This window comes from Anopheles funestus, chromosome 2RL (genome assembly GCF_943734845.2).
Source record: "Anopheles funestus chromosome 2RL, idAnoFuneDA-416_04, whole genome shotgun sequence".
NCBI classification, from domain to species: domain Eukaryota; kingdom Metazoa; phylum Arthropoda; class Insecta; order Diptera; family Culicidae; genus Anopheles; species Anopheles funestus.
Genome location: NC_064598.1, coordinates 39985922 through 40012847, shown reverse-complemented (window position 1 = coordinate 40012847; position 26926 = coordinate 39985922). Strand labels below are relative to the sequence as shown.

General features: G+C 41.7%; 2 protein-coding genes across 6 annotated transcripts; one reads left to right on the top strand and one right to left on the bottom strand.

Annotated features, from left to right (window-relative positions):
* Window positions 1–19: 19 nt before the first annotated feature.
* On the bottom strand, window positions 20–5908 carry LOC125763291 (serine protease inhibitor 88Ea-like). The gene is made up of 4 exons (XM_049426229.1): window positions 5686–5908; window positions 1163–1841; window positions 963–1077; window positions 20–886 (listed from the first exon to the last, which is right to left on the bottom strand). The coding sequence occupies exons 2-4, from the start codon at window positions 1814–1816 to the stop codon at window positions 330–332; spliced, it is 1326 nt and encodes a 441-aa protein (XP_049282186.1). The 5' UTR covers window positions 1817–1841; window positions 5686–5908; the 3' UTR covers window positions 20–329.
* A 2756-nt stretch (window positions 5909–8664) lies between these two features.
* Window positions 8665–26510, top strand: LOC125763284 (neurofibromin). Of its 5 annotated transcripts, none has more exons than XM_049426209.1 (11): window positions 8665–8997; window positions 9833–9976; window positions 10056–10227; window positions 10324–17256; window positions 17333–17616; window positions 19091–19804; window positions 21455–21550; window positions 22517–22719; window positions 22801–22987; window positions 23060–23225; window positions 25374–26510. In XM_049426209.1, exons 1-11 carry the CDS (start codon window positions 8938–8940, stop codon window positions 25490–25492), a joined length of 9078 nt encoding a protein of 3025 aa, XP_049282166.1. In that variant the 5' UTR covers window positions 8665–8937; the 3' UTR covers window positions 25493–26510. The 5 variants fall into 5 exon arrangements, with proteins under 5 accessions (XP_049282166.1, XP_049282165.1, XP_049282167.1 ...); XM_049426208.1 differs by having other exon boundaries at window positions 10041–10227; XM_049426210.1 differs by lacking the exon at window positions 21455–21550 and having other exon boundaries at window positions 10041–10227.
* Window positions 26511–26926: the final 416 nt, after the last annotated feature.

Below are 26926 nucleotides of genomic sequence, written 5' to 3'. Positions count from 1 at the left end.
AACTAAATCCAAACGCGAATTTTCGGCTTCGTTGTTTTTTTTTATTTCTTAACAAACATGATCAAGTACAGTTAAGTATAAAAAGCGACACTCACTCGCGAAACTGAAGTAAAAAAAAACAATGCAGTGAAAGAGGAATCAATCACCGGCACTAATTTGATTTCTTTTAGTTTCTTCCCTACATTTTATTCCGATAGTTTTTTGTGTTCCGTCTACGGCACCTTGTTTTTGGAGTTTTAAAATAAATAAATCTAAACAAAATAGTCTTTTCCTTAAAGTAGGTCACATGGAATGCGATTCCGTACGCTGCGCGCCAACCACGGCTAACATTACTCCGGCTGACGATAGACTCCGTTAAACAGGACAGATCGGGTTCCATAATCGTAGATGATGAAAACGAACGGATGGTTACAATGGAACATGGCCGGATCGACGGGACGTGACGATCGGAACGAAAAAGCAACCGTTGCAGAAGCGGCCACCGAACCTTCTTCGTTTACCTCGATCTTGGATTTCTGTAGTACCTCATCGAAACCGATCTGTTCCTGGCCATCAGTAAAACTGTCGAAGTTGGCCGTATTCTCAAACAGCGCACCCATGCCTAATCGTTCCAGCACCGGTTTCATCTCAACCGTCTTTTCGATGTTAAACTTTGGCAGCTTGACGTCAACCTTGCGCGAAATGCCATCGTTCACTACCTCGTGCAGGATGTTGGTGTCGGCTGCCAGCCGGGCAAGCAGTTTCGAGAGAGCGTTCGGTTCAGCCGGTGGCAGAAAGACAAACATCGACACTTGGTTTGGATTGTCGCTTCGTTGGCTGTCGTCGTCCTCAGCACCGGTACTGTACGGAAGTTCCAGAATGTGACAACTAAGCTTTTCATTGGCAGCTGTAAAAAGGTAAGTAAATGTTTAGATTTTCCGTGCTCTTAAGCAATATTTGTAGTGAAGGACCATGCTGCTTACCATGGCTGAACGTTCCCTCGACGTGCATCATATCGACAAACGCTTGACGGTCGGCAGAGATGTAAAAGATTTCCTTTTTGGTTTCAGCCGCCTTGAACTTAGTCTGCCATGTGCCCTGTTTGTTTTATGAAAGTTAAAGGATTTTTGTTGTTGTAATTAATGATCTATATTGAGTTGTTTTACTCGTTTTTCCAACTTACCTTAAAATATGCCGCATTAGCAATTGCTAGCTTGGTGTTGCGTGTGATCGCACCAGGCACCAACAAGTCCTTAATCTGTCCGCGTGTTGCAGCTTCCACCCAGCGGTTAATGTACACCCGCTGCTCCTCGGGCTGTCTTTCGTAGTCCAGCTGCTCGATAGTGTCGGCAAACTTCTGTTGCATGCAGGTCGAGATGGGAATGCGCTGTCCAAAGAATAGCTTATCGACAGAACTAAATCCAACGGCGTTGCTTTCACTGAAACGACCCTGAAGCGATTTCCGGGCCGTATCGTATGCCTCATGTACGGTCGTCTTACTATCGGACCACTGCAGATTAAGTCCGGTTCGGAGTAGCTTTTCCGTCGAATTTTGTGCACCGAAGTACATCATCAGCAGCACATTGTACAGGCTGTACGGTGAGAAGAAGAGGTTTTCGTTCGGTGTAGCCGTGTTGATAGCATCGAGCAGCTGCAGTGTGAAGATCGATTCACCCTTGTACAGCCGGGTACGGGACTGATCAGGGTCGGATTTTTCCGACGCCTTTTTTTCATCACCCGGCGCACATTGACCATGGGCAGGCTGAAGGCCAAGAATTGTAATAAGTCCTAGCAGCAGCAACACCACACCGGCAGCTCTTCCCAATGGGTTCGTCATGTTCACTGTGTGTCGTGGTAGGATTCTGTTCAGAAGAGAAGAGCGTAACGTAGAGTAGATTAGTTATTTTATGCCTTTCTTTACCCAACCTTATACGGATGCTGAACCGAAACCTCAATGAAATGCTCCTCAAGGATAAGAAAGTGACACGTTACATGTTACAACCGGCAAAGGTTTTGCTGCTACCCAGGAACACTTAACGCTCGCAATGGTTTTAGGTCGTATCGCGTATGACCCGGTAAGCACGTTTGTTTCGCTCACGGTCATGGTCAAGTTTTGCGTAGAAGACCCTTTTACGTGCGTTTGATTGATTAATGAGGGAATTTCCCAACAGATGATGATGATGCAGTGGAGCATGCATCAACGTATTCGTTCTCAGTAACTTGTAGAAGCTTTAATATACTCAGTAATAGCTTTGCAATAGAAATATTTATCAATGCTAATAATAACATTTGAAATTCTTTGTAAATCTGTGGAATATTGCTGAAGTAACAACAGTAGTGATGAAACATTAAGGCATGCTGCATCACATATCAGTTGACTCAGTTGACCGGTGAAGTTCAGAGTTGTTTTAGATTTGTCATGTCAATAGGGTATCGCCTCCAGAGACAAATGCACATTTTTTTAACGACTGTTGATAATGCTTTTGGAACATTTTACTTTTGATTACGTGGCATTGAATACGGTGTGTGCATTTGTTTTATCGTTTATGCCTTCAATTCTTCTTATCTCTTTTTTAAATGAGTGACAAATCAAACATTTTATAGTAACTGAAACTGAGCAATTCATAATCTATGAGATTTTTTTATGTATTATTTTTATTTATGTGTTTTTTTATACAAAAGCGTCTCTAAAATGTCTATAATAATCTACAATGTCTTTAATTTTTCTCTAAAATGTCTATAATTTAATATTCTACACACATCTAACACAAAATAGAATAAATAAAAAAACACATAACCACATTAGACAATGTAAATAATGATGCGGGTAATTCCATTTAAATAAAATGATTTGGAACTCATCCGTGTATATGTACTTTTGTACCGTTATAATGCAAATTAGCACAGCCACAATATATTTTCCAAATGGCATCATTCGTTCTCGTTTACTGGTTCGTTTGCTCCATTATGGTTCATTAAAGCATTTTTTGTATTTGTATCGTACACATAACCTGTTTTATTACAAATCACTTGTTGTTATAGGTAAATTGTTTGAGAACTGTTTGAAATAGTTTAAGGAAAAACACACAAATATTATACCAATATTATAAATATGTATTGAATTTATTCCTACTTCAATGTTCATTTTAAAAGACATGTTTATGATTTGATAAGTGATAAATAAATTTTAAGCTTAAAAATAAATTATCTAAGTCCTCAAAGACTTTCAAAACGTTTTAACGCCCTTTTATAGTTCAACGACTTCGATCGATTGTATTAAAACAAAACTACACAATGAAAGGTTATGCGGGTTCAATTTCTTAACTACATCAACCGCATAAAATGTGAACCAAGTGTTTCAATAGCGAAGCTCATAACAGAGGGAATTAAACATCGAGATGACGTTTTCACGTACAATCATGATAAAAAAAAACGTTTACAAAGCGTAAAGCAAAAAAAGGGAAAACTGCATCGTTTTGATCGCATTGAAGTTTTTCCATCGGCATCGGTAGTAGTGTTCCAATCAAACCATTGTGTGGAACACAGGTACATTAACCAGCATGGTATGTTCGTGTGAAATTCGGCACGGATAGTGTCTTATCAGAAAACTCGCAAAAGTTTCAAACTTCCACGCGGTTATTGAATGTGGTAAGGAAGTGTATCTTTTTGCTTTCAGCTTTTGTTAAGTAACTTGTACGAATAACACGGAAAAGAAATAATGCACTAGACTTTGTTCATTGTTGATTACATTTATGAAATAAGCTCATCCTCATTCCCCTTGAATGGTAATTTCTGTTCGCCCCCGACCCGGCCGGTGGTTGGATTTTTCTGTTCACATCCGCCTAACGACACATCCGCGTGCATTTCGCCCGGTTTCTTTTGTGCGGTTGCATCAAAGTTTCTTAAAACTTTCCAACACATGAACTGTGGTTGCAACATCACCTTCCTCCATCTGGCAAAAGGTAACGATTGTGCGTGGTGATCAAACACTGCAATGAGTGACTGTGAGTCACTCGTTTATAGCTATACTTTCATGTACGACATACATATATCGGTGACTGGCCACGATCATTGTCATCCAGCTGGAAACAATCGAGAAGAGCGTGACGCCTGACGACAAACGTTACGCACAGTGTTACATTTTTAGTGTACGATCGCCCGCACGATCGTGCGCGTTGGTGAGAAAATTTGAATATCAAGTCCTTGAAATAAATGCAAATTACAACACATGGAACCATCCACGGGACGTTTCGACGAGGTAGCAGATGGTATGGAAATGGTGTCGTTTATTCGATTTTTGTTTTTTTTTCGCTCAAAACACACACGGATCAGCGCAGCAGAAACTAGGAAATGAAATATTTTAAAAGCTTTTTTTTCTCCAATTTTTTTGCCAACTCCAAACATCCGAACTTGTTTAAAATTTATGAGGTATTTTAAGTTTTTGGCGTTTAGCTATATTTTTTTACTGTAAGCAAAAACTAGTTCTCTCCATTTGGCGGGCACACATACACACTGTAGGCACGAATGCAAACGACAACCCATTCATGGCAAAACGAGGACCCCGCGTATTCCCAAGCGAGCTGCTCATAAACATGGTCAGAAAGCTCTGGACTTTGGCTTTGAAGGCCACCGCCTCATCTGCACATTCAGCTTGACCGAAGCACGCACATCGGTTTTACTCACAATTGTTGCGCTCCCACACAAAATGCAGTGGCCCCTTTTGCAGTGCCCCGTTACGCCAGCCACGGTGACGAGCATTGGGTCATCCGCGTCTAACATTCGTGATACACTCGCCATCGCCATTATGTAACGAGAGTGCGCCCGACCTGGCCTTCCCACTTCGACAAACACAAGTACATAAAACCCAGACGAAACCTACCCCCCCGGGCCGCAACTAACCCAAAGTGGAAGAGGAACCTCGCGGTGGTTACAGTGATTGAAGAAGTGTTTCTCCTTCATTCCTTCATTCTCTTGTGTTCGTGTTTATTACTTAACGTACGACGTTGGCCTCCCCTCCAATGGTGGGGAGGGCTCCTACCAGACGTCTAACCCCTGCCGTTGCAGGACACAAAACCACACAGACCGGATCCGCCACAATTGGCCTCGAGTGAGAGTTGGGTGCGTACCGCGGTTCAATGCGTCATCTCGATCGTTGGCGCGGTGAGCTCAATATCTTTCACAACCACGATCAACAGAGGCAGATTTTTTCTCCTCTCTTTCTCTGTACGATAAAGCCTCTTTGCCTTGTTTCACTTTCGGTTTCAGTTCCAGTACACAAGCAACATAGGGTTACGGAAGCTGTATGGCCACGCGTTTCGCTGTTCCGTTTACGAACTTCCGTGCTCAGGGTAATCGAGCGATCGATCAAAATGGTGGCAAAGCTGGCGTGTTTTAGCGTGCGTTTTTGCTTCCGACCACCATTTTATATCCGGCCTCCGGAATTAAATTGACGAATAACCCACAACAAAGCCCACATTGATCGTAAATGGCTGCCGCATAATATAACTTTTATGGAAGTTTCAAGGCAATATATACAAATGCCACACTTTGTGTGAAGATCCACCGACGCATCTACATTACACTTTAGCAAAACTAACAGCGGATTGAATACATTCAAGAAATGACGACGCAAAAAAACCAAACACCATTGCATGCATTCGTGGTATGCACCGATCATCGGCATATTGGTGAGCAACTATTACTAACCTTTGGCACAGCAAGCGACTACTAATCAGTGCTAGGTATAAACTTCACTATATTCACTATCAAGTATGACGCGCACCACCGTATTGCACTGTATTCCGTAGTGGCAAACAAAACCACAACCACAAAACTCCGCAAAGCCGGAAAGATGGAGCCCACCTCGGCAGTACGTCCGACGCGGATTAACTTTGCTACGCAACTGAGCAGCGAGTGTTAGCATCGATTCGTTTATGAGTTGCGTGTGCTGAAGCATCCCACGTGCACTACCACACAAGTCGCTACTTCCCCGCGTACAGTGATGGACAAAATTATTCACCTGCTCTTATATCATAGCAGCTCATGACGGTTGTTAACATGTTTGCATCGTCTACACAATGTGGAGAACAAACTATTATATTAAGCTACTAAGATGAGAAGGAAACAAAGGGCACTAAAAAGCGGTTATTTATTGGGAGCGAAAAATGTGAACATTACTGTACGGTTCCATCCATAACGAACCTTTGCATGTTCCGGTTGTGCTGGTATTCGTTTCAATCGATCTTCGCTCAATTTGTTGCATCTCTGGGACGTTAGATAAGAAACGTAAGAGGTAGAAACGATCATGTGTAATTTTTTATGAACCACAAAAACCAATATCCTGAAGGTTTAAAGCCACTCCAAATTGTATTCTCACAATAGTAATTATCTACTTAGAAGAACCACATGGAAGCATTGATGTCGTTTCTTTGTGTTGCGTTTGAACAAAGGATATAAAATCTATTCTTACAAACAGACAATCAGACACAAAAAGTACCTCTTATCATGAGTAGAAAGTAGTCGAAGTGAAGGTTGCTTGATGCCATCGACATCGACACATCCCTAAAGGAATCCCCAATTTTATGGACATGCTACTAGCATTACTAATTCGTTGCAAACTGAAACAAAAAAAAGAACCATTGACATGTGGTACATTGCAAACCATTTTTGGACTTTCGTTCAAAATGTTCACTTTCCGGGTACGTGGTAAATCCAAAACACCGCAAGAAATTGCATATAAAGATTGATAAAAAGTTCGTGTGTTCCCTTGATGGTATATCCGACACTCTGGCGGTGTCGGTCAAATGTGAACGATCTGGCGTTTGGTTTTGGCCGTGACCAAAGTTTGCAAAGTTGGCAAAGGTGAACCAGTTGTGCAGAGAGCGAACGGCGGCCATACAAAACAGCCTCCGGACTCTTGCCTCGGGCTGCATAAAGGAGAAGATTCGTATGGATTATGGAGTTGGCGATACACAGAAATGGTTAAATAGATCTGATATGGATTATTTTGATCTACCTCATAGCTGCAGGTCATTTTCATACGTTTTTTAAAAACTGGCTTTGAAACTGTGCTCAAAGCTTTGAGCTCAATAATGTCTTAAAAAGAATGTATTTTTTATCACTTAACAGGTTTGTTTTTCCTTGTTATCACTAGATCGGGCTAGATAATAGTCGATCCACGATCTTTGTATCATTAGAATGATCAAAGGGAATAGAAACGCACGTCAATGCGACAGTAGTTGAATTATAATTATTATTCAAAAAAAATATTTCAAATTTCATTTCCCTATCATACATTGTAACATATTCGAATAGTCCCGTTCGCTTATCAATAAAATATTGATTTACTATTCAAGATATTTTTATCGATCAGTGATCTTATCGTTTGAAGCAGTACACAGATACGACATTACACATGTAAATGGCATCGATTTGACGTCGGTTGTTAGCCTGCAGCATTCGTTTGTCAAGACTTCAAGGTAACGAGTAATAACTGTTCAACGGTTGATGCCGGCAAACTGAACACAACAAGGGCTGGTGCACCCTTAATGCATATTGCCGGTAGTAATTAAGAGCTGGGTATTTCCCGTGCTGGTCGCGTGTTCGTTAGTGTGGTTGTGCAATTGCATAAATATTTACACCATTCTACTGTTGTGCCTTAGCGGACGATAAAGTTGTTAAGAGGTTATTCTAATAAAGGGTTTTTCCTAAATGTACTTAGAATTACAGGAAAGGGTTGTGAAAGTAAAGACCGAAGATAGTTATACAAGGAAGCACAAGGGTCGGTTATAGTCAGAACATCATGATGAGCATATTTTTGAGACCTAAGATGGAAATGATTTATCTCCTCTTTGTGCTAAAAAGTGTTTGAGTCACTTTTTACGACTGTCGCTTTATAAAAAAAAAGCTGAAACGTGACACATTCATTGCAGGTCGTAAAATTATTACGATTAGGGTTTGCTCATAATGATGTTGCTTATGTTCTTTGAACGAAACTGCGGTTTAGGTGGTGGCGGTTCCGGTCTTAAATCCAATCCGCCTAGTTCCCTCGCAAAGGATAACGATTGAAGGAATGCCAGAAATAGCAAGCCAAGACTCCTAGAGAGGTTGAAGTGCAATGTAAAAAATGGGCTTTAATTTTGGGATGAGCTTATTGAATTGAGTTTTTCGACAACAAATGCGGGAGCATGGGTTCGATTCTAGTTTTAGTTCTGGTTCATTTTTCGATTGGAGCTACCCTTCGATTGGTGGGGAAAATAGAGATTTGACCTTTTACAATATCAAGTAAGCTAAACAATGCTAACTATCATCTGGTCAACTGATAGGCGGAAATGAATAACTGGTTGATGATTTCAAGGCACAATGATAGCATGGTAATAATAGCGATAAGTGGGAAATGCATAATAGCGACGAAATGTGTTCGAGATTGGTCTATAAAAGTATGGATTTTTCTAATTCCAAATCTAGTTTTAGTTCCTTTGCTGGAGATTCTGTGGAATGTTGGAATGTGGGATGTTGAATTCATTTTGAGAATTGCATGAACGAATTGTAAGCACTTTAAAAGAACATTATTTCCAGTTCTCCTATCAAGCGATTGTTTATTTAATTCTCGTAACGATAAAAACACAGGAGCGGCTCAAACTCATTATTAGAGGGATAACTTTATTAATAAAATACGTTACGTATTTTTCTGTCCAATCTCTTGTGTTGGTGTGTAAATAACTGTAAATACAAAATGTATCTGGTCAACTAAGCAATATAAACAGACCATCTAAAACATCAATACAGCTGTTTGCATAATCCGTGCCGTTCAACTATCCGGAACCAACCAGCACGAATAATGGAGATTGTACTGACCATTGAGTTTATCCAAGAGCTGCACGAAAACTGCGTATGCTCCGTGCAAAACGTGAAAATTATGTGAAAAGTGACACCACCGAGCATTGAAAACACCACCAAATGGCTACACAAAAACCGGGCGAATGGGCCAACTCACTGTTGGCCCGTTTTGAGGAGCAGGTATGTTGAAAATCGTGTCGCAAAGTGGAAGTGAACATTTGCTCGGGCAGCGCCCCATTTGGGGCTACTGCTGGAGTTCCCGAGTTTGTGGGTTGTGCAAATGGTGCGCGGGTGTTTAAAAGGGGTGGTAGCTGTCAGTAACGGGAGGAGAAAATGCAGAAAAATCGATAAAATCTGTTCCACCAACTGGCATGCGCGCGTTTACTTTCGTGTGGGAAATATTTTCAGTCTTTCATTGCCAGGACAGGCGCGTTGCATAGTTTTATGAATGAATTTTTTGTGGCCGGCATGGTATGGTAGCGTTGTCGGTGTCGAGTGTTGGTGTAAGTGTTGGGAAGGGGTGCGGGCGGTTTGTTATTGTTTTTGTCCGGTGTTTGATGGAACTGTTGTAGCGTTTCACGTGGTTTCGCGTTTCCCCTTCAATCGACAAGAGAGGGGAAATTGTCTGTTGTAAAGGGTGATCGAAGGGGAAGCATTTTTTATCTGACGGAAGGGTTTGTTTATGTTTACTTCCGCTCGCTAGGAAAGGTGATCTGCCGCGCCGGAACCGTGTTTAAATTAAGGGACAAGCAACAGTTTCTAATTTCAAAACAATGTTGAGAATGTAAGTCTTTCATGACCTTAACATGAATGAAAATTTGATAGTTCGGAGTGTGCGCACTTCTAGCATGTGAGCATATGGGTAAAATGGCATCAATGAACGGCTTTTTGAAATGTTATGATTTACGACACCTGTTCTTGGTGTGGCTGCTTACCTAAAAAAAAATATATATAAAAAATAAATAGAATCTAAAATTTACAAAATTAAATTATGCCATTTTTTACTCAATTACAGCTTCCGTACCGTACTGGACCACATGGTACCCAGGCACGACTCAGCATTGATGAAACGATGAACTGCTTGATACAGATATCCCGCTACCGCTTTTCTTTGGTTATTTCCGGCTTGACGAAAATGTTGCAGCGCGTGAACGAAATTGTGAGTATTGGTCTTAGGTTTCCCCTAAGGCCGCTCGGTAGTGCTTCTTGGAACCTGAGCCTAGTTTATTATTTTACAGTTTCAACCGCCTGCCTGCCGCGGTCATGAACCGGAACGCTGTTGCTATGATTCGCTGATCATAATTTTAGAAACACTGGAACGCTGTCTATCCGGTCAGTCAAAGGATACAGCACGCTTCGAAGAAGCGATGAATGTGAAGCTGCTTTTGAGAGAAATTTGTCAGTTTATCGGTATGTGGTTTAATTTCTTAATCAACGACAAAGAAAATTCTTTGAAGAAAATTTTTCCCTAATTGTAATTTACACTTTTTCTTCCATTTTCCAAAGATATTCAAAATGAAAACAATCAGAATGCAACATCACTAAAGGCACTTGCATCGAAAGTGCTCTTTGCACTATCACAAAATCATTTCGGTGCCGTGTTCAATCGCATATCGGCCCGGCTGCAAGAACTAAGCACTTGTGCGGAAGAAAATCCCGACTACAGTGACATCGAGCTAATACAGCACATCGATTTGGACGTACACCGGCTGACAAAGCTTCTAACGGAAACGATCCAAAAATTTAAATCGTTGAAAAAATCTGCCCACATGATACTTCTCAGTTCGCTAGAAAAAGCGCTCTGGAACTGGATCGAGTTTCATCCAAAGGAGTTCGAAGACCTGCAACGAAACCCGAATGACGAGTTAAGCAAATGTTGCGAAACATTTTTTGACATACTGGATTCATATTCGGAAAACAAGAAGGCTCGAGCTGCCGTCTGGCCGTTGCAGATAATGCTGCTCATACTTAGCCCGAAAGTGCTAGAGGAGATTGTGAATGCCGATTCTGGTGCTCCGTGCTCACCACGTCATCTAAAAAAGAAACATTTTATGGAAGGCATCAAGAAGGGGCTAGGAGCACACGCGTCATCGAAACAATCAACCGAATCGGCCGCTATCGCATGTGTGAAGTTGTGCAAAGCGTCTACTTACATCAACATAAATGATTCGAACAACGTCACGTTTCAGCTCGTGCAAAGCGTCATTAACGACCTAAAGGCGCTGCTGTTCAATCCAGCGAAACCGTTCTCCCGTGGACAAGGTTTCAATTTTCAGGATATCGATCTCATGATCGATTGCTGGGTATCCTGCTTTCGCATAAAACCACACAATAATGAGGCGCTCAAAGTGTGCCTCAGTCTAAACTCTCCACCGGCTTATCACTTTGTCATCGTAAGTTCGCTGTTGAAAATCGTCACACAAGCCCGCTTACCGTGGTGGCCACAGATCGATCTTGTGTATGCTAGATCAGGAGAACTGCGAGGCCTATTCACGGATACGCTAAATAAAGCAACCCAAGGCTACATAGCACATACTCCGCTGCGAATGATCACTTCGTTGACACTTAAATCCAAAGATGCCCAGAGCCGATTGACAAGACCAGATGAAGGGCCGGCCCATAAAGCGTTACTGTTGCTCATGGTGCGTCTCATCCATGCCGACCCGATGTTGCTGTTAAACAGCCTCGGTAAGGCGGGACACGAGGTGCAAAGCTCTACGCTCGAGCTAATCAATGGGCTCGTGTCGCTCGTCCATCAACCAACCATGCCAGACGTTGCACAGGAAGCGATGGAAGCTTTACTAGCGCTTCACTCACCTGATAAGATTGAAGTATGGAACCCGGAGGCTCCTATCAATACGTTCTGGGACGTGAGCTCGCAGGTACTGTTTTCGATTTCGCAAAAGCTAATTCAGCATCAGATTGCCAACTACACAGACGTGCTCAAGTGGCTCCGCGAGATACTGATTTGTCGAAATACGTTCCTGCAAAGGCACAAGGATTACGCAAACGTTGGAAGCCAGATTGCAATTTGTCGCCAAGCGCATATAAAGCTCGAGGTTGTATTCTTCATGTATCTGTGGTCCGTTGATTTGGATGCGGTGATGGTATCACTCTCCTGCTTCGGTTTGCTCTGTGAAGAAGCCGAAATACGGTCCGGTTCTGATGAGCTTACGGTCGGTTTTATTTTACCAAACTATCACCTCTATCAAGAGCTTTCCCATACGTCAGCAACATTGACCTCGCCACAAAATGCCGAATCGCGCTACAGCTTTTTCGAACATCTGCACGGTCGCGTAACACTGCAACGCAATATAATGTCGCTGTTGCGTAAGATTGAGCATTGTGTCAACGGGGTTCAGCCGGCGTGGGAAGAAACATTTCGCAACTGGGAGGTGACGAGTAAGCTGTTACAAAATTACCCGAAAGGTAAACCGGAAGAGGGACAGGCAGAAGTTTTTCACCGTAGTATGGGGAAAAGACGAGCAAGTCACCAAAGTTCGGAACATGATCTCGAAGAACAAATTACGGAATGGGCTAACATGACATGGTTTCTACTGGCACTCGGTGGCGTCTGTCTGCAGAAACCTCGAAATCAACGACAAACGGCCCAAGGATACAACCTTCCACTAGGAACGGCTGGACCTTCGTTGATGCAATCGACAACCTCTCTATCCAGTTCGAGCTCGGGCCGTGGCTCGATGCATCCAATCATGGGATCGCTAGTATCATCGATCGGGCCAGGCAGCAGTCAGGAAGTTCAGTATTGTCCCGTAACACAGTTCATCGGTCAACTTCTTCGATTGCTCGTGTGCAACAATGAAAAGTTTGGTCCCCAGATCCAGAAGCACGTGAAGGAACTTGTCGGACAGGAAATGTCGGCCCAACTTTACCCAATCCTTTTCGATCAGATCCGATCGATTGTGGAAAAGTTCTTCGATCAGCAGGGTCAAGTTGTCGTGACGGATATTAATACGCAGTTTATCGAGCACACAATCTACATTATGAAATCAGTGCTAGATGGTCGACAAAGCAAGGATCAGAATGATCAACCAGCGAACGCGGAGCATCTCGGCGTAACCAGCATTGAAAATTTAATGCTAGCAATCGTGCGCTATGTGCGGCATCTGGATATGACCGTACATGCAATTCACATCAAGACCAAGCTCTGTCAACTGGTAGAAGTGATGATGAAGCGTCGCGATGATCTTGCTTTCCGTCAGGAGATGAAATTCCGCAACAAGCTCGTAGAATATCTAACCGATTGGGTTATGGGTACATCGCACCAGATAGCTCCTCCCGGATCAGGCGATGTGACGATCATAACACGCGATCTTGATCAAGCGTGTATGGAAGCAGTGGCGGCATTGTTGCGTGGATTGCCCTTACAACCGGAAGAATCAGATCGCGGTGATTTGATGGATGCAAAAAGTGCTTTGTTTTTGAAATATTTTACACTGTTCATGAACTTGCTGAACGATTGCGTGGATGGATCGGAAGCGGATAAAGATACGAACAATCCACCCTTGTTACCTCCCAGACCAAGGGTGGCTGCCGGTAAACTCACCGCTCTACGGAACGCAACCATCCAGGCAATGTCGAATCTGTTAAGTGCAAACATAGATTCGGGCCTGATGCATTCGATTGATCTTGGCTACAATCCTGATCTACAGACTCGTGCAGCATTTATGGAAGTTTTGACGCAGATTCTACAGCAAGGAACAGAATTCGATACTCTCGCCGAATCTGTGATGGCCGACAGGTTCGAACAGCTAGTACAGCTTGTAACAATGATAAGCGACAAAGGCGAATTACCAATTGCTATGGCTCTTGCCTCCGTAGTTACCACCTCGCAAATGGACGAGTTAGCGCGTGTGCTGGTAACACTGTTCGATGCAAAGCACCTTCTATCGCCACTATTGTGGAACATGTTCTATCGAGAAGTGGAAGTGTCGGATTGCATGCAGACCCTGTTCCGTGGCAATTCCCTCGGAAGCAAGATTATGGCATTTTGTTTCAAGATTTATGGGGCGAGCTATTTACAAGGGCTGCTAGAGCCACTCATTCGGCCATTGCTGGAAGAACCGACGAGCAGCTTCGAGGTGGATCCGGCCCGTATCGAACCCAGCGAAGATATCGAAGTAAATCGTAAAAATTTGATTGCACTCACACAGAAGGTATTTGATGCGATTGTTAATTCAGCTGATCGGTTTCCGCCGCAACTTCGTTCGATGTGTCACTGTTTGTATCAGGTGCTTAGCAAACGTTTCCCGAACCTTCTGCAGAACAATATCGGTGCCGTGGGAACGGTGATTTTCTTACGGTTCATCAATCCAGCGATAGTGTCACCCCAGGAGCTAGGGATCGTTGGAAAACAGGTACCGACGCAGATCAAGCGAGGGCTAATGTTGATGTCGAAAATTTTACAAAACATTGCCAATCATGTTGAATTTTCTAAAGAGCAACATATGCTATGTTTTAACGATTTCCTACGCGCACACTTTGAAGCAGGCAGGCGTTTCTTTATTCAAATTGCATCGGATTGCGAAACGGTTGATCAAACATCGCACAGCATGAGCTTCATATCGGATGCAAATGTACTGGCACTGCATCGTTTGCTCTGGTCACACCAGGAGCGCATTGGTGACTATCTGTCGAGCAGTCGAGATCACAAGGCAGTCGGAAGACGACCATTCGACAAGATGGCTACACTGCTCGCTTATTTGGGTCCTCCGGAACACAAGCCAGTTGATTCACATTTGCTCTTCTCATCTTACGCCCGTTGGAGTTCGATAGATATGTCGTCGACAAACTTCGAAGAGATCATGGTGAAGCACCAGATGCACGAGAAGGAAGAGTTCAAGACCCTGAAATCGATGAACATCTTCTACCAAGCAGGAACGAGCAAAGCCGGTAATCCAGTGTTCTACTACATAGCCCGTCGTTACAAGATTGGTGAAACGAACGGAGATTTGCTAATCTACCACGTAATTCTTACACTGAAACCCTTCTGTCACTCACCGTTTGAAGTGGTGATCGATTTCACGCACACATGTTCGGACAATCGCTTTCGTACGGAATTTTTACAAAAGTGGTTTTACGTCTTGCCCGAAGTGGCGTATGAGAACCTTTACGCTGCGTACATCTACAACTGCAACTCTTGGGTACGGGAATACACAAAGTTTCATGATCGTATACTGGCCCCGCTGAAGGGTTGTCGGAAGCTGATCTTTCTCGATTCTCCGGCAAAACTGAACGATGTGATTGATCCTGAACAACAAAAGCTCCCCGGAGCAACACTTTCTCTCGATGAAGATCTGAAGGTGTTTAACAATGCGCTCAAGTTGAGCCACAAAGATACAAAAGTAGCGATAAAGGTGGGTCCAACGGCACTACAGATTACATCCGCTGAGAAGACAAAGGTACTAGCTCACTCGGTGCTTCTAAACGACGTATACTACGCCTCGGAAATTGAGGAGGTGTGTCTGGTAGACGACAACCAGTTTACGCTTTCAATTGCAAATGAAAGTTCGCAGCTAAGCTTTATCCATAATGATTGCGATAATATCGTACAGGCGATTATACACATTCGCAACCGCTGGGAGCTCAGTCAGCCCGACTCGGTTACAGTACATCAAAAGATCCGCCCGAAGGATGTGCCAGGAACGCTGCTGAATATGGCACTGCTAAATCTAGGTTCGTCCGATCCAAATCTACGAACAGCCGCATACAATCAGCTTTGCGCACTAACGGCCACCTTCGACTTGAAGATTGAGGGGCAGCTACTCGAAACGCAGGGGCTCTGTATCCCGTCGAACAATACCATCTTTATTAAATCGGTTAGTGAAACCTTAGCTACCAATGAGCCACATCTGACGCTCGAATTCCTTGAAGAGTGCATCCAGGGCTTCCAGCGTAGTACAATTGAGCTGAAGCATTTGTGTCTAGAGTACATGACGCCCTGGCTGGCTAATTTGGTACGTTTCTGCAAACCATCGGACGAAGGCAAACGTCAAAAGCAAGTGGCACTAATTCTCGAGAAGCTGATCAATCTCACGATCGAGCAGAAGGAAATGTATCCCTCGATACAGGCGAAAATCTGGGGCTCGATTGGCCAAATACCGGAGCTGATCGATATGGTGCTGGATAACTTCATTCACAAATCCGTAAGCTCTGGTCTCGGATCGCCACAGGTGGAAATAATGGCGGATACTGCTGTTGCACTTGCTTCCGCAAACGTGCAGCTGGTGGCAAAGAAGGTCATTGGTCGACTATGCCGTGTGATGGACAAAACGTGCCACTCGCCGACACAGTACCTCGAGCAACACATGATGTGGGACGACATTGCTATTCTTGCGCGCTACTTGCTAATGTTATCCTTTAACAACTGTCTCGATGTGGCGCGCCATCTCCCGTACCTGTTCCACACGGTTACGTTTCTCGTGTGCACCGGTTCACTATCGATGCGTGCCTCGACACATGGGCTCGTGATCAACATCATCCACTCGCTATGTACCTGCACTAAACCGTCCTTCTCGGAGGAAACTCAGCGAGTGTTGCGCCTGTCGTTGGATGAGTTCTCCTTGCCAAAGTTCTACCTATTATTCGGCATCAGTAAGGTAAAATCGGCCGCCGTAACCGCTTTCCGCTCATCCTGTCGTCACCCCAACGATCGATGGCTGGGCAACGAACGTGTATCCCAGGCACCGCCAGCTGATCGCGAACGTCTCGCGCTCCCATCGCTCGAAGTAATCACAGAAGCGTTGTTAGAAATTATGGAAGCCTGTATGCGTGATATTCCCGACTGCGATTGGCTGCAAACGTGGACATCCCTAGCAAAAAGCTTCGCTTTCTGCTTCAATCCCGCACTGCAGCCTCGGGCACTAATTGTTTTTGGATGCATTTCTAAGAGTGTCACAGATCAGGATGTGAAACAACTGCTACGTATTCTTGTGAAAGCGCTCGAATCGTTTAATGACATAATTTTGCTCGAGGCACTAGTTATGTGCCTCACGCGACTTCAACCACTTCTCCGTCCGGAATCTCCCATTCATCGGGCACTGTTTTGGGTTGCAGTAAGTGTGTTGCAACTCGACGAATCGACATTATATGCTGCCGGGTTGGCACTACTCGAGCAGAATCTACACACGCTCAACTCGCAGCAGCTGTTCGACAACCAGAACATAGCCGATGTGATGATGGCCACACGCGAACCATTGGAATGGCATTTCAAGCAGCTTGACCATGCCGTCGGATTGTCGTTCAAGTCCAATTTTCACTTTGCGCTCGTTGGACACCTATTGAAAGGTTTCCGTCATCCGACACCAACTACCGTTTCGAGGACATCGCGTGTGCTGACGATGTTGCTAGGAATCGTAGCCAAACCACATCGGCGGGACAAGTTTGAAGTAACACCGGACAGTGTCGCTTATTTAACCGGTAAGAATTTTTACTCCATAAAGTAAGCGTCCATAGTATCTTGCACTAAAATGCGGTCTTTGTTTCTGCATTTTAGCACTCGTTTGTTTCTCCGAAGAAGTACGTTCAAGGTGCCACGTGAAACACACCGTTCCTCGGTGGCCTGTGGAATCGGGTGGTTCTGGTGATTCGGGCAGTGGCAGCAGTAGCGACCCATCGGCACCAAACTCTGCCGGTGGTGGACCACTATCTGGTGGCTCGAGTGCCGTAACTTCTAGCACATCTGGAGGCAACAGTGTGCGACGTCAAAAATCCTGGGATATGTTGGATCAGTCCGCTATCCAGTATGCACGCCAGTCGCACAAAGTACAACAGCACCAGGTAAGTTGTGATGTATATTTATTAGTCGTAATGATTGACGGCTAGCTTTATAATCGTATCATTACTTTCTGTTAACGAAATTAATGTCCTGGTTGATAGTATGAGCTACGTGTGCTAACCACTATTCGCCAAACGTTGGTTCCTTTTCTTCTCGCAACTGTTCTCATTTGATTCTACAACCCGTTGTCGGCCTTAATTTTCCTGTAGCCTCCATTGGCTGTGTATTACCGATAATCCATGTAACCAGACGTATTAAGTTGCTCCGCTTATCTCTTTTTTGAGCAAGTTCATCTACAGTTCACATAAGCAATAGCCTAGAATTTTATACTAGGTAGAGCTGTACTTAAAATGCGTTTTAATCGTGTTTTCCTGATAAAGTTGTATGTTGTATTATATATTTCTAAACTATGTTGTTTCTCCCATGTTCTTCACTCTTACCAAAACTTGCCCTGTGTATCGGTTATCTATCTTCAAGATTTATCCAAAAATCATTCTAAACAGTTGGAAAACGTTACCCCCTCTGTCATGTTATTTGCTCTCCCTCGCAGTTGTTATTCTAAGCTCATATAAATCGATTGTAATTAAGTTAATTTTAATCTCTACAGCAATCTGATTGTCAGGTAGATTAAATGATTTAATTAAAACTGCCCGTTGGTTGTTAGATTTCGCGGTTTTTATCGTTCGTTTGAATGGTTTTGATTCGAAGTATGGTAATGATAATCATTAAAAAATATTATCTAATAAATTAGATTATTTTTATACTTATTGGTCAATTTCATTAGGTTGAAGAGAAAATTTCTTCACTTTTTTCGTCAAGCAAATAATTGATCGGTGTATATTATGGTAGCTACTGTACATAAGAATCACTGTACATACATTAGAATCATTTATCATACCTCGATCATTATTAGTCACTTATTTTCATCATGCACTTCAAAATATTGTTTCTGTGTGTATGTGTTAACATCTTGTACATAGGATTTGTGGGTGGAGTAGTTATGTTTTTACTTATGTTGATCATGGATAATATTTGCAACAAAAATTTATGATCTGTTCAAAGTGTAATTTTGACAACTGTTTTAAGTAAATGCTAGTGTTTTCAGTTTATGTATTTGTAAACCTTACTAATAGCCAAGATAACACACTGCACAAAAGAAACGCTCGCCAAACTCGGTAGGGACATTTTAGTACGAGCCCTTGTCTCTTTTCTAACGACAACTTCCCTTTTCATAATCGGATCACAAAAAAACACGTGGATTGATACATTTTTCTACACAAATACATTGTGAAAGTTTATCTGTGATCACATCATACCTGTTTGACGATCAATTCCTCACCTTGAGTTCATACCTTCCTATTGCAAACGTTCTAACGTTGGCCGTATGCCAACAACCTTACGCTTGAAAGTGTAAGAAAACAATTCCACAACAAACAATACGCCTTCCTCCCTTTCGCATTTTGCCCGATTTTATAGGAACCGGTGGTAATCAGAGGAAAATCTTGGAGAAGTCTCGATTCAGCGCACAATCCACACCTGGGAATGATCAGTCATTCCTCTTTTGTTACTCACGGTAACACCACTACCACCACCACCACCAACAACAACATCAACAACAACATGATCAACATGAACAGCAACACTTCAAATTCCATCACCATAGGCATGACCAATTTGAACAACAGCTCCATCATTACTAACATCAGCAGCAACACTAACAATTCTTCTACGACTAGTAGTACCTTCGCAACTGCTAGTACTACTGCCGCTAGTGCTGCTAATGTTGCCGCGTCCATTGGCATCGGTGCATACCAAAGCCAGCGGAACGATTTTCGTAACCGCCGCTCATCGTCCGAACCGGTCAATCATGGGCAGATGGTTCTGATAAACCCGAATGTTGCCAAACTGATTGCGCTTAATCAGGGCCATACGCCCACGTACGGCTACGGTGCAAATGTTGGTGGTGCCACTACGGGGGCAATTGGTGCTGCTACTGTTGCGCACACGTTTGCCTGCGGCCAGCCCGCACAACCAACATCTCCACTACCGCCGGTCATCGGAACTGTGTCGACTATGCCGACAGCGGACGAAGAGGCATCCGAGCAGACAAGGGATGCGGCAAAGCAAGGGACAAAGGACGAAAGCGAGAACTTTATCGTCGACTGCTTGCAAGACATATCATCGATCAAAGTAAGAACGCCCGAACCGTTTGTTCGCATCCATCTTGTCAGTCTGTCTTATTTCGGACACTTTGCTACTCTACTCTTACTCTACTCAAAATCGAATACAATCCACCATTACAATCCACCACCACCACCACTACAACAACTTAAATACCGACCTATGTATAATTAAAAGCATATCCTTAGCGTTTAACGTTTATCCTTTAAAATCCTCCGGCTATGCTATGAAAAATGTAATTAGTGTACCTTAACACTCTTCATCACTCTCTCTGTCTCTCTCTCTCTTTCTCTGCTCGACATATCGTCATCTCGTGCGTAACTGGGCGAATGCTAATATGTGTCGTTGTTTTTGTTGTGTTTTGATTACGTCCTTTGTGATGTTATGCATTTATAAATGTACAACATTTTTGGTTTAACAAAAATATTTCCTACTGTTTTTATATCTGTAACTGGGTATCTATCTTGGTTGATGGGTTCATTAGATTTCATATAAGAGTTTTCCACAATCAGCGCACGTTAAAAAAATTATTTAATAAACGATCGATTAAATGCCCTAAATTGGTGGGATATTAAATTTGACAATGAAAGCAAATGTAATATAATTTAAAAGAAAAAAATCAATATAATTCATTCATGTGCACCGTGTCTGGTATTGTTCGTTTCTTTCGTTAGGAGCCACCCTTTATAGAATGTACTGTACAAATGATTATAATTCAGCTTTTATCGCATATCACTTTGGATTTTTTTTTCTTTTCTTCTTTCATTCTTTGTCTCGCCATGATTCTGCTCCAATGCTCATTGGAACTCTACGATGATACTGTTACAAATACAAATTGTTAATACTTTTAACACAAATCGTACTACACAACATTAAACTGCACTTTACGGACATATGAAAATTTTGTCATGCCGAATGTACACAAACACACTGTTAAAACACACGTGTTCTCTCTATTCCGATTGTATCTATTACTTATGTTATCATAATTTTATGGATCACATCGATAATTAATCTCAATTCGTTATGTTATTGTATCTAAATGATTATTTAACTAAACGATGATGTTTCTATTATCTATTCAATTGGTTTTAACCTATTGGTTTTCTACTTGCCTTTTTTCCTTTCTACGCTAAACTTACGAATTGTGTTAATGTTTCTCGCTAAACTGGACATCATTTTGTGTCTTTATATGTGTCTACTTTATCGTCTGGTTGCTCTAAATATTGTTTATATGTTGATGATCTATCATCATTTTCAATGTTCTTTACTCTTACTCCCTTGTTACTCGTTCATTATCTCTCTTTCTCTTTCTCTTTTTTTTCTTTTCATATTTTCCTCCTTTCTCTATGCATGGTGATGTGTGCCAATTGGTATTTTGTGGGGAAACGTTTACATGGGACTGTTTCAAATGATGTTAACATATAATTGCACTATTTTGGAAACAAATATAATGTTAATGTCTTTGCTGAACACATAAATTTTTACCTTTTATTTTCTATTTAATTTTCCCACCCTCTTAAACATCCTGGCTAATGATTGAAATTGAATGTTTGTTTTATTTTTTTATCTTTAAACAAATTAATTTGGTTTTACATGAATGCATCACTGCTGTCTAACATAAAAAAACATACAAAAAAAAAATTACACACCCAAAAGATTGCACGAATGCTGTTCAAAACCCACCGCTCCTTCTCTGTTCCAACAACCAAAGAACGCCTGGGTAAATCGACGCGGATTGACAATCGCCAGAAGGTACTGGAAATTAGAAAACCAAAGCAACAAACGCAAGCATAACATCGTCTCACATAAGTTTCCACACCTTCTCCTTTAGATTATTTACACTCTAAGTAAATTTGCTCTCTGTGTATGGTTTTCGAAACCTTCTCTTTCAAGAAGATAAGCGTCATATGTTTGTTTTGCCTGAATATTCTTCTGTAGGTATATAATCTATATACTAGTGCACAGCTGTAACGCGTATCACCTTTCGTGTATTATTTCATATTTATTTTACGTTTTCCGTAATGAACCGTTTTGAAGTCACATCAGATCCACTAACATATTTTCTCACTACTTAATGGTGAGGAATATTTTTGTTGGTTCCCTTTCTTAGTAATTCTTATTGATTCAAATACTTCATTATATGTTTTTGGATAAGAAAACAACAATCTGAGCTATGTTTGATCTCCATGTGATCTTCTATATGTTATTGATAAAAACTTTACAATGAACTAATGTTTGTTTAAATGTTAATTGTACAAATATCAGAATTGTATGTTTCTATTATGTGTATGTTTTTTTATACAATTTTTCATTCATATTTTCACCTGAGTTCTCTCAGTCTATTGCTCTGTCTCTCTCTCTCCTTCTCTGTCTGTCTTTCTCTTTCTCTCTCTATATATATATATCTCTCTCTGTATGCCTTTAGAGAGTTCGAATGCCGTCTAGGGTATCGATCAATAGTACTCGAAACAGGTAGTAAACTAGTAAATGCAGGTAGTATTTTCGAAACCACCCTGTCATCTTTACCTTTCTACTACATCTATTAACGCGTGCTTTACAAAGAACAGTAGCAAATGAAATAAAACCCACAACTCGGGACTCGTAAACGTGCACATCACGCATATCTCTTACACCGATAGTTTCGCTTGACTTATCACCAGCCGTTCAATGCTACAATTATGTCTAATCAATGTACCATTTTCCCACCCAACCCTACAGGAACGAGGTTCACGATCGTCGGTCTCGAATGAATCAAACGTACTGCTTGATCCAGAAGTGCTACCCGATTCGTCCACACAGGCGCTCGTGCTGACGGTCCTGGCGACGCTGGTGAAGTACACTACAGACGAGGCTGAAACACGTGTGCTCTATCAGTATCTAGCGGAAGGATCGATCGTGTTTCCAAAGGTTTTCCCGGTTATGTGAGTGAATTATGATGCAATTCAATGCAACGTACCGAATGTTTAATGTTTGGTTTGGTTTCTTTTCGCATCATTCCGCAGTCATTCGCTGTTGGATCAGAAGGTGAACAATGTCCTGTCCGTGTCGAATGATCAGATTGTATTAGCTTCGGTGCAGAGCATCATACAGAACATGCTAGCAAGTGAAGACGCCAGCCAGCAACCTTTGCACTTTCTGCAAAGTTGTGGTTTCGGAGGACTGTGGCGTTTTGCAGGACCCTTCACTAAGGTACGTATCGGTGGTACACAGACAAATGGATGCATGCCACTAAACTATGTTTCTTTTCCGTAACTACAACAGTACAATATGATGGTCGAATCGTCGGAGCTGTTCGTAAACTTTCTGGAAGCGATGGTGGAAACATGCCTCCCGGTGGAGGAAACCACCCCGATGCCACCGTCCCCGCGACCATACAATCTCAGCTCCAGCCTGAGCAGTCTCACCCTTGGTTCGCCGACGGACAAAGGTTCCTCCTCTAATTAATACTAGTCCGAGATGTTCCTCTGTTTTGGTTCCGTTTCGCTGTTTTCTCGATGTGTTCCCGCCCGCCGCGGTAGCAACGAAAACCACCGTCCCATGCCGTGGTCGGACAGTTTCTACCGGCGGCTGCGGTCCTTCTTTACTCGCTGTATGGATCATTTTCTGTAGAACTACTGTGTGCTCGTTGACGTTTTGTTTTTTTTTTACGGATTACAGCAATTAGTTTCCGATCGATGTTGATCTTGTGAATGTGGGTAAATCACCCATTACTCCTTCATGCAATCATATTCGGTGGATAAGATTCGGGTCCTTTTTATTCCTGTTTTTTTTTTCAATGTTTACCATCGAATTGACTTTCATCCTTATTTGATGTTCATCGCCTTGCTATAGTAGTATTCGACGCTAAATATGTGTTTGTATGCGTTTATATGTAATTGCTGTATTTTCCTTCTAATTTCGATTGCAGAGGAATTTGATCTCTTAACCGATAAACGTAACAAAACATCCAATTTGCTAACATACCTAGTACCTGTATCCCCGTCAACATGTTAGAAATATTTATGAACCTGGGATGTTGTCCAATTTTCGTGTATCTTACCAGGCATATATTTTTTTACAAACATTATTACAGTGGCTTATTCTTTTAATTTACTATTACGTATAGTACCAAAATACGGAAACCTATGGCAGCTATTACTCATTAGAAATGTTAAAAAAACATAAGATGGTATTTACTACTTATTAGCCTGCGACATTCTAATGAGATATAATATGTTTTGTTAAATCCGCGCGTACATCGTGTGCGAGTTCGTGTGTAGGGTCTTTAGACTAGCCTAGTGGAGTATGCACTAATCAACAACAGGACATCAATGTTTAATACAGTCGGGTTACGAACGGTGAGAAAAATTTACACCAAATATTTAAAACACTCAAATCTAATTCTCGAGACGTAAACCATCTGCGTAAACCTGTGACTGTTATACAATTTCCATAACCTTGTCACTCACGACAGCCAATACAACGATTTGCAATAGTTACTGAAGCTATTTTGTACGCCCGTCAACTACTCAACGTTCTTAGTCGAGCAGCTTAAGATTTAAGACACCAACATATAGTCTCATAAGCCCGTAAGCTAGCCTCATGGCCAGTAGATCTTGTTATTAAATAAGAGAAAAAGTTCTAGTGGAGCAAAGCTCTTTTTGGTTGCATTTAGTTTAAGTTATTTGTTTCCCTTTTAAGATACTTCATCATGATCGTTATCACTTAGATAGCAATATTTAAACAAACCTAGATGCCATATTGCACTTTATGTTAGTAATACATAACTGATCGTTGCGTTATACACCTTTCGTGTTGATTTTATATGATTTATATCACACAGCAGTACAATCGCGGTGTTACATGTAATGGTCGCATGTTTTGAGAGAGCTATTTTGAGCCTCATTCCAAATGAACTATATTCGATTAGGTTGCTTTTTTGTGATCTTTCAAGATGCAGCTAGATATATATTAGGGTAACCAATTCCATTAAGTATATCGATGAAATCGTAAGTGCTGAACTATTTTGTTTTATTACCTTTTAATAGTCAAGAAATCGAGAAAACAACAGTAATGTCTTCCAAGCTTCATAGCATAACAGAAAGTATTTATTTTACCGCATTTGTCTATATTTTCCTAAATTGTATTATCCTTTTCGAGCATGTGTGTCCACAACCGTTGCAAATTTTTTTGTTTGCATTTCATTTTCAAGTAATTGGCTGTTTAACGTTGTCATTCATTAAAAGCGTAACAAAAGTTTCATAATAACTTCGATATTTTCTCTGCTTTCCGGTTCTCTTTTTCTCTGTCTACTTCTATTCTTCTCTTATTTATATTCTATTTCTAATGCTTTTCTAATGTCTAATCGTACATACCAATTTATTACGGAACTGTAATGTCTTTTTTCGATGTAACTTTAAACGTATTCGTTGGCGTTCTGATCATTTGCGATGTTTTCTTCTTTCTGAATATAAACTTTTGTTTCCAAAAATTCTAAACGACATCCGTCGTCTTGATGGAATTTGCCCTTTTTCCCGTTTTGGGTTAACGGACGCATCGTCCGGATCTCACTTTTAATACGAAGCATTTTCATCAGAATCTCTAGATCACGATGGCTTTAGCGGAAGCGTTAGTTCGCTACGCCGTGCGTCCTGCAGCAAGGCCCGTACAGGCACCAAGCATCGTTTTATAGACAGTCCAACGCACAATATCTAGTCGGAAATCTGGTGGAGCGCCGGCCGGATATTGCCTTCCATTGTTGCCGCAGCTAGCCGCGCTGGAGCGTCCACCAACGATATCGACCGATCTCAACGACGCACAACGGTCCCGAACGAACGATCAAAATCCGCCAACCGGTCGATTGACAGTACACATTACAATTAATCTCGGCGGGAGTACATCGACTGTCCACTAAGCAAACACTAAGCGAGTGTTCACTAAGCAAACTACTTGCTAATGCTGAACGCACAGCACAGGTACAGAGGTAGTGCTTTCTGTGTGAGTGTACCATTAGTATATGTGTCAGCCTACCGTCTATGTCAATCTCAATGTATCGGTGTGTCCGTACTTTATCATTGCAATCCCATTAAAATAACTTGAAGAGAAGAAACTCACGCTATGGACTGAAGTTGAAAGAACTGATTCAAACGAAGGCTCGACTTGTACGTATTTAGATGATGAGATGATCTGTTTGCAGAAATGACATGTACAAGTCTTTAAAACAATATGAGATTTCCTGTTAAAGTGGCAATCGCTATTTCCCGCTCTTCTCCCTTTGCCGTACAATTGATGAGAAGTTGTTTCATACACCCAAATGTATGATATCAAGTTTGGTCGATAAGTACTGTATTGTTTTTGCACCAAGGCTAGTTAATTTAAACATCATGGGGCTTACCCTTGCCCCACAGACTTGCTGATAAGAAAGATTACAGAGATGAAACTGATCCGATTCAATAAGCGTAAAGAGAGCATGATAAATGAAGTTTAAAAATTACTCACATATATTATACACATAAAACAATACTAACGAATACATATTTTTGAGCAATGAATTATGAATGAATCCACTACTCAGAAGAATCGAAACAACTGAAACGAAATATTTCATCAGATAAAGATATGATAATTTTGTTAAAATGTTTAGATTGCAAGATGATTGAATTTAGTCACTCGCATTAAATGTATATTTTATACATGGATTCTATTAATAAATGTTTGATCACGTCATAGGAAATTGAACGAGTGCTTAGGAAATTTATTATATGTTTTTAAGTTAATACATTGAAATGTGTAATTGCTCTATTTATAAAACTATCCCAAATATGTCATTCTTGAATCACATCTTACTTTGTTTACTAAGAAGAGTCGAAAATTGGCTAATTACCCCGAATTATGATCGAACTATGAATTTACTACCAATAACTATCCGACGACTAAGAAGGTGGATGCTGTAGTAATGAGAAGTCTGGAGTAGATTAATGAATCCTCTCCTGTTCCGGAGTTAAAAACCCAAAATCGCAGGAAAATTCTTACTCGACTTTGGTGTCGAATCCGATGTTGGCCTTACTATACTCCAGGGTATACTCCAGTGATGCCTCCGGTGTCTACTCCATTTTCGGCTCGGGGGTAGAATTACTATGCATGTGACAG

Excerpts from the sequence above, each read along its gene's own strand:
- LOC125763284 (XM_049426208.1), top strand. The coding sequence starts at position 8,938 with ATGGCTACACAAAAACCGGGCGAATGGGCCAACTCACTGTTGGCCCGT. Across the intron at positions 9,977-10,040 it reads TGCAGCGCGTGAACGAAATT|TTTATTATTTTACAGTTTCA; the intron begins GTGAGTATTGGT and ends ACCTGAGCCTAG. Across the intron at positions 17,257-17,332 it reads CAGTGTCGCTTATTTAACCG|CACTCGTTTGTTTCTCCGAA; the intron begins GTAAGAATTTTT and ends TCTGCATTTTAG.
- LOC125763291 (XM_049426229.1), bottom strand. The coding sequence starts at position 1,816 with ATGACGAACCCATTGGGAAGAGCTGCCGGTGTGGTGTTGCTGCTGCTA. Across the intron at positions 1,078-1,162 it reads CTAATGCGGCATATTTTAAG|GGCACATGGCAGACTAAGTT; the intron begins GTAAGTTGGAAA and ends TAAAACAAACAG. Across the intron at positions 887-962 it reads CGAGGGAACGTTCAGCCATG|CTGCCAATGAAAAGCTTAGT; the intron begins GTAAGCAGCATG and ends ACCTTTTTACAG.